Here is a 22,412-nt window from a genome sequence, read left to right on the forward strand (position 1 = left end):
TTAACAAAGTTGAACTTTATTTGACGTGATTAGGCGTGAATTATTTGATGCAGCTTCAACTAGGCCATGACCTATAGACGAAGGTGTACACAGAGAAGGTGATATGTTATCTGCCTCTAAACCTGTTTATAAACTGGAGGGGAAAATGCAAGGCATGGACGTGCAGGTTACCGAGCGGTCATATGGTAATAACACGCACAATAAAACCCCGGGGAACAACAGAAACTTATTTTTCACCAGTGCTGTCATGCGCGTGCTTTGTGCACGGCGTGTTTCTGCCTGAATATTCATGTGGGGTGCACCTAGGAATTTGCAGTTTGATAGAAAATGACTCTGGAAAGAGTCGTCCACCCCCAGCACCCCCACCCCCCACCCCCAGGTCGCTTTGGCTCTTTGTTGCATGTACGTATGTGTGTGCCTGTATTTGTCTGCATAACACTGAAGAAGGGAGCGAGTATCAAAAACAATTTAACCAATGTTGACATTCAAGGCATGACTTTATTTCCCCCCATTTAGATCATTTGTCTTCACGATTTACCTGGAGTTAATTTATTGTCTAAAACATGCAACACAGAAATCATAATTTCATTACACATTAAATTAAATCTGTAAATTAGGCTGTAAAACAAAATTTGTGGGCAGTCCCCGCTTCTGTAGTGACATTTCCGTAACACAATTCATGTATTAAATTCATATGTCCCGGGTTATAGTTTAGCTTATAGTATTTATGTGCAGAATTTTTACAGTCCTCAGCTAGTAAAACTTTTTGTTCAGCCCCGCCCCCTCAGACCATCCACTTAGATTACGCCCCTCAAAACGTTACAAAGAGATATGCTTCAAAAACCTTTGCTTATAATCGTGTGTTTAGTAATTCGTACAAATGAAGCGTGAAAGTTTCAAGTTGCAATCTGTAATTCGAAATAGCATGAATATCTCCAACCAGGAATGTTAATGTACACTACAAATCACACAGTACAAGCACACTATGCAGATTTACAAAAGTCATGATTTTGATTTCGAATGTGCAATTTCCAGGACACTTTGGTGATTGTGATAATTTGCCAATATCAATATGTTTGCATATGCATCTCGTGGAAAACATGCCGCATTTAAAATGAGACTAAAATAGGCTAAATCAATTTCGTCGTTTTAACAAAGGCAAAATTGAGCGTTTGTGGCAAATGAAATATTACTTTGCTCCTGACTACAATTTTTTCATAAAAACCTTAGTAACAACGTTTCTTTTCTTTGGAGAAAGATGACGCTTAATGAAAAGGGCAGGGTGGGGGGTGGGTTGGTGGTGGTGCTGGGGGGGGGCTGTGTCTAATGCTGAATGTTCGCCTGATCAAGCCTGTATTTCAGTATTTCTTTATGTGACCTTTTGCAGCCATAACAGAAGACGTATCTCAGTAGTTGTCTATATGTACCCTGTAGAACCGAATTTGTGTCTAAAAATAAAAACCACAAATACGTCTCTACAGGAATACATGGGCGACTTGAAAGCCACGAAAAAGAGTTTGGTTTGGTTCTCTCTCAAAACGGTTCAAAACCATTCATAAATAATGGACTCTTTCTACAGTGATGTGTTTACATCCACTCTTGCAAAGATAAGAATAGGATGACTGAAGATAGTGTGAGGTCATATCACTTGGAAAAACTAAACGTGCAGCCTGAACATGTGGGCTGTGTTTTCAGTTTTTAAAGAATGATTTAGAGTTTTTATAGTTCAATAAAACCATGAAGTCTCCGTACCAAAACTATTCACATTGCTTCTGTGGTTACTCTATAAACTCCACCACTAAAACGAAATTTCTACACCTATAATGATGAAATATTAGCAACAAATGACGTTTTTAAGACCTCTCAACAACAACAACAACAACAACAACAGCAACATCAACAACAAATACATATTATTATTAATAATAATAATAATAATAATAATAATAATAATAATAATAATAATAGTTATTATTATTTCAGGCCTCTCAAAAACAAGGCCTATAAATAATAATAATAATATTAATAATAATAATAAGAAGAAGCAGAATAGTAATAATAATAATGGTTATTATTATTATTATTATTATTATTATTATTATTATTATTATTATCAGCGTCATTATAATAATAATAATTATTATTATTATTAAGCCCTTGTTTTATTGGTATAACTACTGCTAGTAAGTTTTCCGAATCGTTAAAAGGTAAAACTGCAGCAGGTGCAGTATTTCGAAATCACTCCTCCCTATTTAAGTTTCAGTTCATTCAAATTAAGATATGAGTAACTATTTTAACACAATTTTTTTTTTTTGTGAGCCGTTGGCAACCAAATGGCAACTGATGGTACAAGTGTGGCAAAAAGACCGGGCCTCTCGCGCACGCATACGGACGAGAGAGAGAGAGAGAGAGAGAGAGAGAGAGAGAGAGAGAGAGAGAGAGCTTTGCTACACAATGGCGGAAAATTAAAGGTATGTCTGCGAAAAGCTTTGGTTCCTTATCCGGGAACTGCTTCGCCTGCTGCCATTGGGCCGCGACGTCACGTGGTCAAAGTAACTTTACAGGGTTGCTCGCTAGTAGGAGGGCTTTATGGAGCAGAAAAACGCCAAAGCTAGAAAAATTATTTCCCACTCCAGAAATTAATGATCATGAGCTCGTATTTGATGGACTCTAACTACATCGATCCGAAATTTCCTCCTTGCGAGGAATATTCGCAAAATAACTACATCCCCGAACACAGTCCCGAATATTACGGCCGCGCCAGGGACGGCAGCTACCAGCATCACCACCAAGAGTTGTACCCTCCGCGGGCAAACTACCAGGAGCGCCAGTACAACTGCGCCAGCATCCCCGAGCCCGATGCCCAGAGAGGACATGGACTACCTCATTCGGGCCACCTGCTCGGGAAAGGGCAGCCTGTCTCATGTGAGCCCCCCCAGTTGCCCCTGTCCCCGGCCACTCCACCGGCAGCCTCCTCAGCCTGCAATCAAGCCACTCCGGAGCATCCCAACAGCACAGCCTCGGCCAAGCAGCCAGTTGTTTACCCATGGATGAAGAAAATTCACGTCAGCACCGGTATGTAACTTGTGTAGCGCCCAAAGCTTCCCCCTTCTTTCTAACTCTCTCACACACTCTCTCTCTGCGTCTGCCTCACTCCTCTTTTTTTTTTTTTTTTTTACACTCATTCGCCTGACCGGCCCCTGCCATGATAGGATAGAAGCCTTTGAAATGGCACAATTGAGGCGGATTTACGACTCGGCATTGGTAATTACACCCGCCATAAATTTTATAGCCGAGGTATACTCTAGGCAGTCGTATCGCCATGTGGCTCCTCGCGCTGTGTATGCGTGCGAGAGGGAGGGAGAGTTGGGACTATAGAGAGAGAGAGAAAAAAAACTAAGGTTTATTGTGTTGCATTAATAATTCAGGCTGAATTTAGTACGAATGTTAGCCTCATTACTAACAGCTGCTTAAGTTTTTAGATATATCTATCCCCCGCCAATCCCTCTCTACCGTCACAATTTCTTTCCAAACACGCTTGTTTACCTACTCCTTCCCTCGCTGCCTTTTCTTTTCTTTCTTTCTTCCATTCCCCTCTGCTTTTCCTCTTTCCAGTGAACTCTAGTTACAATGGAGGGGAGCCCAAGCGGTCTAGAACTGCTTACACCCGTCAGCAAGTGTTAGAACTGGAGAAGGAATTCCACTATAATCGCTACTTAACGCGACGAAGACGTATCGAGATCGCTCATTCCCTGGTTCTCTCCGAGAGGCAGATAAAAATTTGGTTTCAGAACCGCCGGATGAAGTGGAAAAAAGATCACAGGCTACCAAACACCAAAGTCAGATCCTCATCCTCCGGCATGTCCTCCGGCTCCAACACAGGCTCGTCGGCAGGCGTTGTAGCGGCCGCCTCGACCAGTAACACCATGGCAGCCAACGAGGAGCTCTCCGGATCTGAGCGAGAGGATATTACGAGGTTATGAGAGAACTATTCCTCGGAGAGAAGGAAGGGAACAGCTCAAAATGACTGATTTATTTATATAACAGGATATATATTTTTTGCTTTTGTTTTTCCACTTTATTATATTTTATTTTATTTTATTTTTGGTAGGTATATTGTGCGCCCGAAGGGTTTTGCTTTAAGTCCACAGTTATATAAAGTGCATGTTATATAGCATGGATTATTGCGAATACCTATTACTTTTACGCGAAACAGGGTTTAATTTATCTACTGACACAGGATGTTTTTATCTCCTGATAAAAGGGTTTTTGGACAAGGCAGTTTATGGACACTATATTCATGTTATTGAGGGCCTCTCTGTGCCCAGCTGCCAAGGTGAAGTGCACAAATGTTCTATTTATTTCACACACGAGACTGAAGGAAGTTGCTTTTATACTGTACATGGGAAAAAAAATAATATTCCGATAGAAAACTGACCTTGAACGTCTTTGTTGATCTGAGAACAACATGCTGTGACTTAAGTGTTGTTATGAAAAGGTTAAAATCTTAAATTATCTTTTTCTTTTGTTGTGATGGCGTTGTGTTTAGGCTATTAAACCAGATTATTGTGAGATGCAATAAATCGACTTTAGTGTATTTGTGATAATATTGGTCAATAAAAGTAAGTGTCTGTTAGTTTTACATAGGTTTGGTGGGTGAATTTTATTAATGTGTAGCCTACTGTAAGCTGCATTTTCGCGCCTATATTTACAGGGACATAGAGAAATGCAATCTAAGTTTAGTAAAAAAAAATATATATATATATATATATATAACTAACATATTAACAAGCTCCATATTTCATTGTCATTTTAAATAAATTGAGGTTTAAGATATCCACATAACTCTGCACTTTAAGAGCTAGGCCTATACAATCATAACTTTTGTGTATTCGAATCATTAAGAAAATCTCTTGATTATCCAATACGCTGACTAGGACGTTAGCTGTTTTCTAGCATCGCATGCAATGCATGAAACATAAATAATTTCTTAAACTAGAACTGGTCCTCCGTACCCCATTATACAATGGGTTGTGTGAGAGGGCAAAATGAATCACCCTTACATGCATTCGATTTGCTTGGCATATAATTGGGGCTTTTTAAGTGGGCTCTTCACTTTTTTGATTAATACTGGTTGGAGCCTAGCTGCACATGTCTCTAAAAATCAGTGGCACTAGTCAAGAAATGAACTACAACCCCACTCTCTTCCAGCAGGGCACAGATAATACTTCACAGCACTATTATAGTAAACAAAGACATAGATTTCTGTATGACTATTTGGGTGACAAAATTTCTCTTTACTCAAAGACAAACAAGGTAACACCTCAATGTGCAATTGTTTTTAAATAATAAAAACAAGGATAAATAAGGCTGAAAAAGGAAATGAATAAAATTAAACTAATGTAAATGGGATTGTAAAATAACTTGAACTCAGTACCCATAAAAAAAATTTAATCCTTAGATTTGAGTTAGTATCTGTGGTCCCTGGTGGGAGTACGTAGATAATTGCAATAATTATTTTTAAAAACAATTTTGTGTTATGAACTGTGGCACACTCCAAGAACACGTGCAAATTGTGTAAGTTTGTAAAAGGTATCAGAGTACTTAAAATCTGGAGTCTTCTCCATCAATACTATGTATATTACAGGTATGACAAAAACGCGTTAAGGCGCCTTAGAACAATGCACTGTTGCTTGTGTTGTTCTGCGTCTGTTTACATCACAATGTCAACAAACAGTTAATCGTTTATGCACTCTTGAAGAATTAAATATTTTAGGTTATAAATCTTAGGTTGCTGGGAATTATATACTTCTCTAGGAATTAGTCCTTTTGAAAATAAAAAAAGTGGCACGTGGTATCGTCTGAGTCAACGTCATTACTTTCTCAGAGCCCGAGGGCTGGTCTCAGGGAAAACACACACACACACACACACACACACATACACACACACACACACACACACACACACACACACAAACAAACAAACAAACAAACAAACAGAAAGGCCTATCGAGTTGCCATGTGTCTAACAAAAGATGAAGAGACATCCAAAAGGCGAAGCTTCTGATTTTTCTCTGTTTTTCATGTATTTGGTTTTTTTTTTGTTTTTTTTTTTGCTTTTTTTAACAATGCACAGTTGCACCTGTGCCGTTACGGCGAAAGCGTTAAAACGCTATACGCTGGCCCCTTCAGTGACAAATCTGACAGAAAAGATCCACAGAAATAAGAAACGGGGTTGATTAATAGTAAATCGCTCTCACTTGAATGAAGATTATACAACGGCTTGCTAGGTGGGGGGCTGTGAGGCACAAAGGAGAGAGGTATTCTAGACCATCGATCATCTGCTACACCAATAGTCATTTGTGATGCAGTGGGGTTGAACATAGGTGGGCCTACTAGAAATTGCGGGCAAATTTAAAATGGGATTCTGCGGATTTTGGAGAATGCAAATTTACCAGGAAAAGTCCTGCTTTTTGGTTAACCTGTCCTGACATGGCCGCGACTTTGGAAAAGCACTAAAAAGCTCAGGCCCCGTATTCACTGGCCATTATGTGCGTGGACAGCGGAGAGAAATGAATGTGCCCAGCTCGCAGCATCCCGACAAGTTCTTTCGAGAGGCTGTCGCCTCCATGGCGGGAGGCTGAAAGGCTACTTTATAGAAGTTTGGGGCAAGTCTTAGGAGTCGAGTTCACGTTGGGGACACATTTTCTGTCCCATTAGTTTCGTTTGAACTAAGCTGGCCAACCTTTCCCACCCTGTGACCTGACTCTCTCTCTTTCTCTCAACGTGTACTCTCTGTGCGCACCCTCATAGGCTCCTTCAGAATTAGCAAGTTAGCTATATTGATGTACCAGCAGAGAAGACACATCTGAATGTGTTGGCCTTGCTTGCCAAAGCAAGTAAACTCATGCTCGCTTGCATAGGACTGGTTTGAGGGACATAGGAAAACCGTAACTACTGCGTTGACTTGTGAGTAAGATCCTTTTTGGTTTTATATATATATATATATATATATATATATATATATATATATATATATATATATATATATATATATATAATCATCAGGAAAATTATGTAGGAATAAAATTAGTCATACATTAATAATAAAATCAAATTAAGCAGTGAGACACGTACATAATTCGTTAATTTTGTATTGATTAAGAGAAATTAATTAATTAATGGATTAATGGCAATTCATATGAATTCGTACTCAAAGTTATATCACCAACTTATAGCCAACTTATGAAACAACTATTACCTATTGGGATTAGGCTAATAAAATATTGACTATTGACACTAATAGACCAGTTGATGCCAACATGTTGTCCATAAATAAATGCATACACTTATAGCCTTACAGCTCCGGGGATCTCTGTTCCATCCTGAGCACGGGTTACTGTCTGTGTGAACTTTTCGGTTTTCTCTGGGTTCTCCGGTTTCCTCCAACTGGAGTATGTGGTGCAATCCAGTGTGTATTCCTGCTTCACACCCAGTGTTCCCGGGCTCTGGTTTCACTGCGACCCTAACCAGGAAAAAGCAGTTACTGAAGATGGATGTATACATACATTTCAATACATTACATTTCACATAGAAATAGGCTGTGTTGCTGCATACTCCTCTTCCAAACCAGGTTGAGGTATGACATGCTCAGATTACAACCCAGATGTTTAGCTGTTAAAAACTTTTTTTTTAAACAAAGATCCTAAGTTAACCACAACCTTTCAACTTCAGCTGAACCACTTTGAGTATCCAATTTACAGTTTTGGATGAAGAAGTACCTAAAAGTATGTGAAATTTATGCATATGGAAACCTATATGATGAAATATAAAGCTTATTATTTAAACAAACAGTTTGAATGCATTATTAATAATGGTGCAATTGCAGCCATATTCAGTGTCTATAAAGTATCATACGTTTGATTGCTTAAATAATTTGGCACACAGATGTCAGTATAATGTAATGTGACTGGCATCTTGTCTAAATAATTTGACACTTAGACATGACTGAACTAAACTGTCATTGGCATGTTGAATTTATAACGTGACAAAAACCCATGTCTGCTATTTGCCAATATATATATTTAATATTATTACCGCGAATACGTAATTCAGTTAATATGTCAAAAAAAAAATCGTAGAAAGTTGTTGCTATGAATTGTCCAGATTATAGTATACTATCTGGACCACATAAATCGGCTGAAATATCAAACTAAACTCATCCGATAACCAGTTGCGTCTCACCAACACAAAGAACAGACAATATGCTTCATGTATGTTGTGCAACAACATACTGACAGTCATGACAGACATCTTTAAGCAATAACCTTGGTGCAGACTCTTCAGATTAGTTTACATTTAAGGCTTCTAGAAGAAAAGAAATGCAAGTTATTGAATAAAGAGACGCGTTAGAGTGTTAGTGAGGCAAACTGTGACAAATATTGCGTTCAATTACATAATAATAATAATAATAATAATAATAATAATAATAATAATAATAATAATAATAATAATAATAATAATTAATATATGCCCCGGACTTCTTACAAATGAAGTTATTTAACAAGAAAAAAAGTAGCCAATTCTATCGAATACTTTATTACTATCACATTAAATATTCGACAGTAGGCTCTAATTTAGACAGCTCTATAGTTATTGCAATACAAAGACGGATCCTTTCATAAAGTCTTCAACTTTTTCTTTCGAGGTGCATGCCTCTTAAAATGTATTCAAATGTAAAATCTGCATCCTGTAACTGTTCACGAATATAATATAAATTTGTATTTCTTTTTGTTGTATGTAAGCCTTCTTAAGCACAATTTAGCTGGTGTTGAAAGGTTCCAGTGCTTATCATTGTTACGAGGTGGTCTGTGTAAACGAAGCCATGGCAGCCGCACAAAGAAAGCATAAAGTTGAAGCAGAGGTCAGCGTGCTATTTTCCAGAGCCGTAGCCTTTCTCACGTCGACCAGCGCATCTCAAATAAACCATAAATTCCCCAGTCCGTTTTACCCAAATATAGATATCCTCTTGTCCTGGTCGGAAATTGTCTATAAGGCCTATTTTTTTTTGCTGTTGTTTTTATATGTATATGTCTGCAGTTTATGGAGAATGTGAGCAGAGTTTGCACATCAACCAGGGGCACTGGCTAACACAATCTCCATAATCATTGTTCGTTGGTCTTGCCCCTTAACCCTTACACTTGCCGTGACCTCGAGAGCTGAGCCTAACAACCTTCTGTACAGAAAACCAAAGGAAATGGAGAGCAAGGCAGTAACATTAAATGTAGGTTGCGCCGAGGACAACAGTAAAAGTTAAAACAGTAAAAAGCATCATCATTATCATCATCATCATCATTATTATTATTATTATTACTTCAACACGAATGAGCTGTTCGCTGCGATGAGTCAAACATGTAGGTTACTTCTTATTAGAGAAAAAATAAAGAAAGAACTTTATCTCCTTGAATAGTAAAAACCTGTTTTTTAAAACATCTCTTTTTTTTACACAGTGTTTTATACGAAAATTTAGGCGTCACTTCATTTTAGTGCCGTTAGCCAGCGATACACCTCGTTTTGAACTTACAAAGTAAAAGAAAATTATCAAAGTGTAAAGTGTAACGTGTAGACACTAAGCTAATAATTTTCTTGCTCATTTTTGAATGAAACCAAATTCCAGGAATCAAAACAAATTCCAGGAATAACTCTTGTAACCAGGAGATCAGAGATTTGACGGTGACATTGTGTTCCTCACAACGCGGTTAGTACATAATATATTTGTTACAATAGCTCTATTAATTTAAAACCACTTTAAAAAGTCCACAAAACCTGCATTTTTAAGAGCAGTTTAATAATTGTTTTATATTGCTTATGTTAGAGCATTCATTTATTGTTGCATTTAAAGTTTCTTTTAGTCATAAATGTTAACTATAAAAAAAAGGCTAGACAAGCAAACACATTCTCCAGAAATGGACATAAATCTTAGGCATTCTCTAGGAAGAAATGATTTAGAATAATAATATTACTATGTAGTACATTATGACAAATTTACTCACCCCATCTATATATACCTATATCCCTTATTGAAAGAGCATTGTGGTGGAAAGCGTTTCTCTCGTAGACCCAAAGGGTTATTTGAAATGCTTTAATGAAGTCGTGAGGTGAAGATGTGATATTAATTTAAAACGTTGCGTCGTGTATAGTTCCTTTGGGTTTCTATGTCAGAAGAACAAATCAAATGCAGCCGAAAACTAATGCACGAGTAGTGGCATCATTTCAAGTATCTCTATTGATAATTAAATATCAGCTATCGTATCATAATTAAATATCAGCTATTTCACACCTGAATACGACAGTGTGTTTGGCCAAATAGTATTTTCCCTCTAGGGTCTAGTCTTTCATGTATGCAAAGTTATTCTCTTTACTTTAAATCTTTGAGTTATGTAGAAAATAAAAGGCAAAGAAGCCAACAACTTGTGAAGAAATCAGATTTAGGTATGGACAGGGTATGGAGGTAGGGCTTTCAAACAGGAAATAGACGTGGACTCTCTCTCTCTCTCTCTCTCTCTCTGTCGCTCTCTCTCTCTCTCTCTCTCTCTCTCTCTCTCTCTCTCTAACAGCAGGGAGAGAGAAAGACAGATTAAGCAAAACGATTGGGATCTGGAATGGTAACGATGCACGCCATTGTGCAAGATACATATCTAAGACAGCATTCACATCTACAGTCTTAACACAAAGAGCTCCTCAAAGGTTAAGTTTCTCAACTTTTTCGAAAGAGGATATGTTTGACTTTTGGCGCATCTCAGGAATATTAAAGTTTTTTTCGAAAACAAACAAACAAACAAAAAAAACATGATATTGTCAACACTGTCACTGCCGTTTAAGCAATTATTTCATATAGAATCCAAAGTATTTGGACACTGACTTCTCGCAAATGATGCGCCACTTAGAGTATGGTTTATTAAACTAAGCTGACAAGTATGTGCACTTTCACTAACCCTGTTGCTTGAAATCTTGATTTTACATTTATGACAGATACTTAAGTAATTTAATTTAATTCTTCTTGCGATAAAGATTTATGTGATTAATCTTACATTCTTATAAGAATATATATATATTTTTTTATCATATATGACTCTATAACAGAATTGATATAAAGGAAATAGACTTGATATAAGGTTAACAATGTTGAGATAATGGTAACAGGGTTGACAGCAACAGTGTTTAGGATACTTGATCTCTGGGCTGTAAATATCACTATAATATAGAGTAAACTTGATATGTACAATATGTCTTGCTTTTCCAAAGGTCAGTAATTGTCATTTAACATTTGAGATAAGTATTTTCTTTCTATTTACATATAGCACATTGAGTAACTTTCTAATCTTTTCAATACAAACCGGTATATTGTTCTTTTTACAAATAAAAACTTACATTCTGCAAAACTGCTAAATGTAGGAAATCTTTCTATATCTTACAATATCTAGGCAACAGGATTGATGTTGAGTGATATTTACTAATGTTACATACAATAAATACATACAATAAATATATATAAATATGGAATACTTAATTGTTCTCTATAGTTGAATTCCCCCTATGAAAATACTACTTCCTACTTCTTCAAAATCACAAGACGCAACGAAAGAATACATTGTTTTGAAGTGGAGTTTTAAACAAAGTAACAGAGCTGACAGCAAATATATGGACAGACATATTTTTAATCATTTTTAATATTTAATGATATGCAAATGTAATGGAATACATTATGAAACAATCTGGACAAATATTTCTACACAGTAACAATTACACGTTTATATTATTTGAAGATTTTTATTATGTTTGTTTCTGTTAAAGTTTAGACTTCTTTGAGACATTAATAAAGCTTGATTATCACATTAGAAATTCATTTAATATATTTAAAAACGAGTCTTAGCTCATAAAACTGTTCTTTATTGCAGGAAATATTTCATAATTTATAACAGATATTTTAAATCTACAGGTTTCAAACATTTTTAAATGATATCAAAATTTACTGCAGGGACTTAAAAGGCACCAATTTAGGATAATGACCCATAATCAACCTCCTACTACTTAAGTCATGGATATCGATGTCTCCTTGCCTGAAAGGGTAGCCTAACACTAAGTAGAGTACAGGTTTCAAAACTATTATAATCAAAATCAAAATCTATATTTAATTCTGACTAAAAGGGGATCCCATGAGTCTTTTGGGCACAAATCAAATAGAGGAGTCTGTCTCAACATGAAATTAATAAAATGACAGACAGTGTTTCTAGTTTTATTTAAACTTTATGCATTTAACATTAAGTAGGCAATAATGAGTGAGTATTGGGGCCTTTGTCCAGTCCGCTGGGGTGTCTATGATGTGTCTAAACACACGCGGTCACGAGGAGGTCACGAGACGTGACGCTGTGCAGGGTGATTAATGTCATCCTTTCAGCGGACCAACATGTGAGTGGCATTCTTAGATAAACATGTTAAGCGCAACCCAAGGACACGTGGACTTTATAAACATGTTTGCAACATACGCATACTGTAGTAATTGGCAAACCCACGAAATTTTAAAGGGATTATTCACGAAATGAATTAATTCCAGGAGCTTTCGTACACCTTAATTCATAAAACGTTCAATTAAGTATTAGTATACACTTCCTGGCAAAATATTACAGTGCTTAATATGCTACCTAATGAAGTGTATTACGTATAAATTATATATATTTGACACGACTGTTGTCACTGTATTTTCACTTTGTAACCTTTCTATTAGTTGTTTCCAGAAAATAAAATGTAACTTGCATAGCGGGAAAAAAGTTGATCAGATAATTTGATAAGTTTTGTGTCCATTAACACGATAAGGACAATGTAAGAGTCAGCACAGACGCAAAATATCATGTAATAGCACACAGTTTGTCAGTTTAATTTGTTAATATGTTATTTCTATAATGACACCCTTTGTTTCTGAAAACTGGAAATATAATGTATAAAATATAAAAATGTAAAAAATAAATAAATAAATAAAATATATAAAATATGATTTATATATATATATATATATATATAATTTTTTCATATTTTATGAAATAGAAATGCAAAAATATATAATTTTATAAATTTAATAATAAAATTATTTTATAAAATATAAATATAAAATGAATAAATATAAATAAATAAGATATAAAAATAAATATATAAAAAAAATATGTATAAAATATGAAATATAATAAATATAATTCTGTAATGACACCCTTGGTCTCTGAAAACATGGAGTTCACTGGGAACACACGCACACACAGGCACACACACACACACACACACACACACACACACACACACACACGCACACACTTTTAAATAGTTTTGAATTAACTCAATTACACATCAATTAATAAATAACTAAATAAACAGCCAAATGTTCCCAAAAGGTCAAAACTCTCAGATATCCCTGTACTTGCAGGAACATTTGGTCCACAACAAGATATAAAAACCTGCCCACACATATATCCAACCTACCCACTCATACTCTCATACCTGCGATGAGGGTGTTGCACCTAGGACAGTAAATTTACCCTGAGGTGTTCATGCGTGTTTTCATTTGCTAAATAACTTTATATTGTTAAATATAAATGTCATATGCAAACTTCATTACTGTGTGCTTAGCAGTGTAGCAGTGCAGGTTAGTGATGTTATAAATCCTGCCTCTGTTCTTTGTGGCGTGTCATTTTGTATCGTTATAACCGACCGAATCCTTTGCTCATTAACATCCTTTCGTGCTTTAGTGGAAACTCTCTCTCTCTCTCTCTCTCTGTCTCTCTCTCTCTCTCTCTCTCTCTCTCTCTCTCTCTCTCTCTGTCTCTCTCTCTCTCTCTCTCTCTCTCTCTCTCTGTCTCTCTCTCTGTCTCTCTCTCTCTGTCTCTCTCTCTGTCTCTCGCTCGCCCTTTATTAGTGCTAGTCTGGTCCATTGAAAGATATTAGGTTATCTGTTTATATTATTGAAGAAACCACGAGCTACGCAGCCCCAACAGAGATGATATACTGCTTTTAGCAGGCAAAAGGGAATAAAAACGATGATATGTCGATTGTTACGGAAAAAGGAATCTCTCTTGGATGTAAAAGTCGGTTAATTGAAATATAGACAGAGAATATTGACACAAAATACAGAATAGGACATGGCAGCAGAAAATCCCATCCCACCCACCCGTTCACCTACGCACTGCTCCCCCGTTCTGATTTTGTTACCGTTGCCAACCTTTGCCATATTCTCATTTTAGGTCTTTTACACAGAGCTTTATCTTTGCAAGAAATGACTAAAGCGTCAGGGTTTTATCGATGTTTTATGCAGCTGGTTGTGTCAGCAACCACAAGAGCGCAGAAGCTAAGGAGGACTTATAAAAGGGGTTGACACCCGGAGCGACCGGCGCGCTTTTGCGAGAGAAAGAAAAAAATGATTTATTGCAGGCACGGCGGTTCATACAGAGTTCACGGAGAATTGTAGTACACTGACGCAGGAGCTGAGTTATGGTGTTACTGAGCCAGTACATCAAAGATCCTTTTTCAGAATCACTGAAGCGGCGTGATGCATGGAAACAAAGTTACCTTAATTAGGAAATTCCCACCACAACCTGATTGGAACAAAACAAAGATGTGCATATGATACCTAGTGGTGAATTTATCGTTGCTGGTTTTTTGTATGTATACCTGCACCCATATATATATATATATGTATGTGGGCTATGTATGTACCTATGGATGTGCATGTGTGTAGGTAGGTATGTATGTAGGTATTTATTTGTTTAGTCTAGCTGGACTGCAGGTGTAAATTCAACACAGACGATTTTGCATGCTTAATAATAATAATAATAATAATAATAATAATAATAATAAACCTGTCTGTAAGTAGAACAGAATCTCACTGGGTCCTTAATTCATTTGCGGTCATGGATCGAGCTGGCCTACGCTCGCATTCACTGCACACTTGAGCGCAGTAATATTTCATGTTAATGGCGCTGCAGTTCGGCAGCAGTCGGACTTGTAATATGCATAGTGAATGCTTCTATTTGACAAGCCTTGTGACAGCAATTCACTGAACTCTAAATAACGAATCGTTCCTACAACAAGATTGATTTTACAGTTACAACTGAAAAAAAGGATATAGACAACTTCCTTTTTGTATTTTTCCTTAATAAAGACTTTATGAATGATCGGTTATGTTCTGATTATGAAACTTGCATTGTTTAGATAGAGTAAGAATAGCCTTGAAGTAAAATGATGAAACAGGTAGGCTATAGGAGATGTTTTTGTACGACTCTTATACTGCAAATGCAATTACGACGGGCACCACAACACCCAACACAGGACTGCATGAAAGGAGTGTCATGAAACGAGGCATAACTAATCTCTCTATTAAAATAGAGCTTGTTTTTCATTGGCTACTCTAGTTTATGCATTGAGGATTATAGTGTTAAATATAGTTTTGGGTTTTGTTTTTTTTAAATCCAGTCGTGTCCCTCTGCAGGCCAAAATGAGATGAACAATGTTTTTGTTATAATTTAAGTGTTCTGGGCTCTAGAATGAATGAATAAACGAGTTCCAGCACACGTGAGCCAGCGTTAACACCACAAACAAGGCATCGAGTAGGGGGGAATAAGAGTCTCCATTAATCACAAGTTAGAGAAGCAACTCTGCGCAGCTTTCAGCAAAGCTTTTAAAGCGCACATTGAAAAACAGAATGGGCAACGATATGAGGCGATGAGATTAAACTGAAGCGTTCGGTTTGACTGAAGGAAGGCGATGGAACTTTACACTTGTAATAAACCAACAGTTATCACAATGGGAAAATAAAATGATTTAAATGTCTATAAATATTACTTTTAACTCTCATATTTGAGTGCATAAATGTAAACTTTAATACACGTGTGAATGCGTATGCAAGATGTGCACACATACAAAGCCAAAATTAGTCTAAGTAGGGCCATTATGCGCCATTAACGGAGAGCTAGGTGACGTCATAATTCTTACTCCATTAATATGCTTCTACTTTCTTTAAAACGTTATTCATTATAATAATCTAAAGCAACCCATTGACTAAAGTGCCAACAGAGTACAACAGGTTCCGGCAATATATGATTTATTTATTTTTTTGTAAACATCTAACAAACTCTCTTTGTTCTGGGCTTTATCTCTAACAATAAAAGACTACTTTGATTACAAAATCGTCCTGGAAAAATAGGCATCTAGCCTGGGAAACTAAAGAATCTACTGTGGCGTCGCAAAACTTTATTGTTGTGCTTGCAGAAAACAAAGATTCACCTGGTCGCTATACATTATTGTAAAGTATAGAATATTAATCTTTTGTTCTGTGACAATGATAGTCAAATTGCCTTTGTTTGACCACACCCAATTTCGCCATTCGTGTTTTTACTTCAGGTTATAATAAACAATAACGCTGCTTAGAAGTGTAATAAGTTACTTGGTGGACTTCAAACAGGAAATTCAATCACTAAACTTTACCAAATGTTATGAACATTTAACATTACACATTATTTATTATACGAACAGCCTTCATCTGGTTATACTGTGCTTGATAGCCTCATCCATTATAACAGCGACGACAATAACGGTACACAAAAGTTGGAGTGGTTGGTAAAAGCAACCTTTAATAAAAGCAAACATTTTTAATCCAGCGCATTTGTTAAAATATCGTATTATCAAAGGTCTATTTCTAAAATAGGCTTATATATTAATATATATAGGCTATATATGATTTTCCAAAACAGTCCTAGCAATGGTTATATAAGAATATATTAGTTATGTATATATACATGTATTCAATATACCTACCAACAGTATCAAAAAATGTCAAATTGTTTTGTACCAAGTTTAATTTCACGACGAGAATATGTAGTATTATGCGAATCCACGGATGGAAAAAAAAAGCTCCCAGTGATTCACGCACTCCATTTTCTCTCCATCCATTTCTTGCACTTCCCTGCTTTCCCCATTGCCTTCGCCTCTCTACTTTCTCTAAGCACCGGATTGTCTAAAACCTTCCCGTTCTTTGTCATTATTTACAGGTTAATCACTGCTGATAATGCTAAGAAGAGAGCATTAGGGAGATGGAGACGGTGTCGTCCTCCGGCAAGAAGTTGCTCGCAGACACTTTGCAACTCAGGGTTCATCCACTACGCCACGCTATTGGCTATTGGGCCCTCACGTGACTCCAGGCTTCACCCGCATCGCCTAGGCAATTAAATGCCTTGTGAGTGTAGGCTACTTTTTTTACACGTCGTTTCGAGATTAATGATTAGAATTAGACAAGAGGCGTTCCAAAATGCAAGCGATATTATATCACTCTGATAATAATAGTTACGTGCCCCAAACACTTTTTAAGCATCAGTATCTCCGATCTGTGCACCAACAGTGTTATCCATGTGTTATGCAGGAGGGCAGTTCTGCACTAGACCTCCACGCGCTCGGAGCAGGTCACGCTGAAGGCCACACGTGGGATTCGCAAGACTGTAGTTTTCTTCAGAAACCGCACGCGACGTGTCCTAGTGACAGCCGAATCACGATTGGGATCCGACCTCACTGCATGAACCAGGTGGACCAAAATAAGGGCAATGAAGTGTCAGTGAAAATTAATGGAACGAGCACTAAAGGCTTCTTCTACAAGAATGTCTACCCTTGGATGAGAGAAACGCAGTCTGCCACTGCAAGTCATGAGACACCCAGCTCCTGCCAATCAGGTTTGAAAACTTTTCTGCTGAGGAATATTTTTTTTAGGAATAAATGTAAATAATATATGAACCATTTCAATAAAAATAGAACAGGTTTGGTTTGACAGTATTTCACTTAAGCACTGGCATTACTTAACTGACAACCTGCAATTGAGCTAATTACGTCTTAAATTGTTAATCATACTTAGTCATCAATCAATAATAATTTACCTGAAGTTCAAATTTTGCCTTGTGCAACTTTAAGTAAAGAAAGAGAACAAATTCACTTGGGCTATAAAATAATCGCATAAAAGAAAACAAAAGCTGTGGTAATTTACATTTTATAGTCAACACATGTTTATATTTATAAGAAACCAACTGGAGGAATACGTTCCACAAACTAGTTCGTTATTTTTCAGAAAACTCACAAGCTTAGAGATGAATTTGTGAGGGGGGGAAAAACAGTATATTTGAATATATGTCTAAAGTAGGGTACATGAGACAGGTAATTAAGCAATGGTGGAATGCTTAAGTGTTCTTACTCCCTGGGATAATTAAAAACACAATTATTAAACATCTCTGAAATGCATGAAGATTTTGATTTGTGGTATTGCTCCTCTTCTAAAGATTAGTTTTTTCCTTGTGGCATGATGGTAATGAATATATTGGATTTGCTTAACTTTAAGGAGGAAAAAAAAGACAATGCAGGAACTTTCACAGGAATTAATATTTTATGGAAATTACTTCCTTTAACTTGCATAGTGGGAATTGCACCCAGGCCTAGTAAGTTTGCAGGCTGTTCAGCTTGTTTCAACATGAATTATCACCACAAATTCTTCACTGCACAGTAAAAAACCACAGGTCAGGTCTTCTCAGATATACACAAGTTGACTAAGAGCCTAGTCATGTCATTAGTGTTCAGCATTTAGAACAAGACTGTGCCAGAAGTCTTCAGTATGATTAATATGTGAAAAGACTTGAAGTGGCTTGCTGTTTGATGTTACAGCGGAACCAAAACCCTTCTCCTCCAGTCCAAAGTAGAAAATGTAACTTAATAAGCTCTACCCCTGAAGATGAATAACAAAGAGTGGTAAAGGGGAAAAAAGGACCAGACTTTTCTTGCTCATTGTTTTCCCAAGTCTTGGAACAAGCTAGATTATTGCATTTATTATATTAATAGTCCTGCATGTTACAGGATTAGATTAGACATTATAATATTCTGGAAGTTAGTGCATGAAGGTAATTTAGACTAATGGGAAAACCAAGCTGCATACATATAAATGTGTTCCAAAACATGGCTTTTCCACTAAATGATTTTCTGCATGTAATTAATTCTCATGGTTAAGATATTCATAAGTTGTGCATTGCACAGGGCAGAGCAGGTAGCAGAGCTCCAGAGTCCCCAGTTCCTGAGCTCAGGTTACTGTCTGTGTTGAGTTTTGCTTGTTCTCCTCTGTTCGTGTCACATTCTTCCAGCTTCTCCAGTTTACTCCCACCTCCCAAAACCATGCTGGTATGTGGGTTGGCTAGAGTTTACCTACACAAAAGCACACCAGGTATGAATGTATGTGCATGGTGCCATATAATGGACTGGCGTCTCAAGCAGGGTGTGTATCACAGTGTTCCTGGGATATAGGCTATGGATTCACTGTGAACCTGACCACGATAAAGTGGTTACTGATTATGGATGAATGCATTGCGCTTGTCTTAAAGTTTTCAAATACATCACATTACATTAGTTTTAAGGAACTAAATTCAGAATAAAATGAGACTCTTCAAATAAATGTTAGAGCATTTTATGGGGAATGAAACACTAATTTAGAGAAAAGATGTAATTATTGACCTCCACAACTCTGTGTTTTCCCAGGAGCATCACCATATAACAGTGGTGAGCTGGATTCTCCAGAGACAGCAAGAAGGAATGACAGCAGCTCCAGCAGGAAGCGTATACGCACAGCTTTTACCTCTTCCCAGCTGCTGGAGCTTGAGAAAGAGTTCCATTTCAGTGCTTACTTGTGTCGCCCACGACGCCTTGAGATGGCGTCTGTGCTCAAGCTCACTGACCGACAGATAAAAATCTGGTTCCAAAATCGTCGCATGAAGTACAAGAAAGACCACAAGGGAAAAGAAAAGGTTTGGCCAACCTATTTAAGTGTCCAATCTTCAGGAGAAGAAAGAAGTGCTGTAATGGATATTACAGCTACAGCCTCACACAACTTCCAGTACTTCAGTCAGCCAAGCATCAACTGTACTCAAAGCAGTTATGGAGACACTATGTACAGAGAATGGTTCCTGATTACAAAGTCAGCTACACCTGTTAAAGACACTACTTTAGACCCTCAACCTGTGCCCAGACTTGATACTTCAAATTTGGCCTCAGGGCATGATTTCTGTTTGCACCAGCAAGTTGAAGGCTGTATCCTGGCACCTCCAGGACTCTCATACATGTGACAGTTCCAATCCACGATCGGCCAATTCTTCATCTCCAGATCTATTTACCTCTTTTGCCCATGTTTATATCTCATTTGGTCTTATAATTACAAGAAAGCTTACCAAGCAAATCAGATGAAAAGATAAAGTGGGTTTAGCAGTTACAATGTGTTCTTGTAACTTTATTCACATAAAACGCAACATAATCACTCTAGCTTGCTAGAATTCCTACAGATTTCACATGAGATTGGATTGTCATTCCATACTCTGGCACACAGTTCCACAGCTGCTATCACTTTAAGAAGAGTCAGGATTTGTTGCCCTAAGAAGCTGACATACAGGCAGATCATTGACTTAAAAGAGCTGGTGAGCCAAGTATACTCTCATGGGCAAAAGGCCAGGGGAGAATTACATTACGTTATCAGCCAGTATGCAGTAAAACTGGGAGGGTTTCCTCTGTGGATAAGTTGTAGCAGGCTCTGTGAAAAGTAAAGAGATTTATTGAACATGGACATGAGCCCACTTCTAAGAATTTATCTACCAAGCTCAGATAGGTTGGGGGAAATAAGCACAAAAATCCTCCAAGCATTTGTAAGAGCAGTTACTGTTTTTAACTTAATTGTGAAATATCAACATGGGTAGAACAGGTACAGAGAAACTGTACTTAAGTAAATGTGTCAAAATCGTACTCAGTTAAAAGTATAGACATGGAGTGGAAGTATCCATGTTTAAACATGCTCAAGTATTTTTTAAAGGATGTTCATTTTCTTTATCAAATGCTAAACTGTTGTCATGCTGTCATCCTGTATGAATCATTTGTAAATCCAAGAGAACATCAGTTCAAGGACCAATTAGCGAAATTGTGTGAAAGTTTCATTTGATATTGAAGTGGGTTTTTGTTTGGAATCACTGTAAATTTACTTCAATAAGAGTCCACATATTCAGTTTCAGTAATACTTGCTTAAAGTGCAAAACTTCCAAAATAGTACTTAAGTACAGAAATTACAAGTATTGTCCACCCCTGAATCTCAGAACATAATGTATTGTCTATAGTCTATAAGTATATAGGACAAAGTGTATTGGTTTATTTTACTATTTTGCTTCGTAAACATTTACAGTATGTTCCCTCGGGAGATATTCTAAAGAAGTCAAACAAGCATTTAACCGCTTTGTTTATTTCAGTACTTATTTCTTGTTTGTTTATTAAGCAAACCATGCTGAATAGATATTTGCTGAATAAAGCACACATCTATGTATAGCAAAACATTCTGCATTGATTCCTTTATTTTGTATTCTGTGTGCTGTAGTAACTTGCTAATTACACAGTTAATGCATACTGCAGTTATTAGTAGCTATTAAACATATTTTATGAAAAATCATGATGAAAAATCTGAAAAGGAATTGCCTTGAACGTGCAGTACAGGTCAGATCAGAAGAAATATGATCTGTCAGTTGTCATTCTTTGTGCTTATAGATTTTAATAATCAATTTAAATAGGAAAAAACATGCATTTCATTCTGTGTTCATTGTTTGTTTTGTGTCAATTGCATATGAATAAACTGACATAATGCATGTATTTAAAAAAAACCCATAGTAGTCGTGGTTGTGCTGCACATTGTAAACCTAGAGCAACCCTCAAAATGATCCTGATGACACAATGACATCACTCTGTGCACACAGGGTTGTGTATTTGCCCAAAGGTGAACTTTCAAGTTTTTCAGCATCCAGAAGCAGTGCTTTTTGTATTCTGTAAAACAATCTACATAAGCGTGCCCTCCCCCGCCCCCCACCTCTCACTCTCCTAACATTAATCATCCAGACAAGGCTTCTCATTCCCTCTCCGCCGCTGTAGCCGCCCAAGTGGCGAACCCGCTGGGCATCAGCACTGCCATCTTACCCCCTCCCTTTCCCTCCCCTTCCCTCCCCTCCTCTCCCTTCCCAATCCCAATTCCAATCCAGCTCTTCTTCAATACGTAAAGTGGCACCCTACCAGATAATAAAACAGAAATTTAGATTAATTTTTTTCCACTAGACTCTCTCACATTAGCATTAGCATTGAGAAGGACACGCTAGTGGGCACTGCACTGGGGTTTGCGTGGGCCATAGCTCATTTTGATTAATTATGTTTAATTAAGGTGTCATCGTGAGTCATTTTTATAAAACTAATCAAGGAATAGCAAAAACATCTACTCATTCGAAATATTACCTTTAGTTCTCTTTTACGCTCAGCCATAAATCATTTTCTGAATTGAG

The 22,412-nt window shown here is 37.0% G+C and overlaps 2 protein-coding genes across 2 annotated transcripts in view; both read left to right on the forward strand.

Moving 5' to 3' along the window:
- The window catches only part of hoxc3a (homeobox C3a), a 40,687-nt gene extending 18,941 nt beyond the window's left edge, over positions 1-21,746 (forward strand). The window contains exons 2-4 of the mRNA XM_047160535.2: positions 17,088-17,272; positions 17,456-17,759; positions 19,597-21,746. Of these exons, the coding sequence (XP_047016491.1) occupies positions 17,606-17,759; positions 19,597-20,180 (738 nt within the window). The 5' untranslated portion in view covers positions 17,088-17,272; positions 17,456-17,605 and the 3' untranslated portion in view covers positions 20,181-21,746. The remainder of the gene's footprint in view (positions 1-17,087; positions 17,273-17,455; positions 17,760-19,596) is intronic.
- hoxc4a (homeobox C4a) lies at positions 2,143-4,642 on the forward strand. Its single transcript, XM_017487643.3, has 2 exons — positions 2,143-3,075; positions 3,616-4,642. Exons 1-2 carry the CDS (start codon positions 2,643-2,645, stop codon positions 3,981-3,983), a joined length of 801 nt encoding a protein of 266 aa, XP_017343132.1. The 5' UTR covers positions 2,143-2,642; the 3' UTR covers positions 3,984-4,642.
- Positions 21,747-22,412: the final 666 nt, after the last annotated feature.

This window comes from Ictalurus punctatus, chromosome 15 (genome assembly GCF_001660625.3).
Source record: "Ictalurus punctatus breed USDA103 chromosome 15, Coco_2.0, whole genome shotgun sequence".
Lineage (NCBI taxonomy): Eukaryota > Metazoa > Chordata > Actinopteri > Siluriformes > Ictaluridae > Ictalurus > Ictalurus punctatus.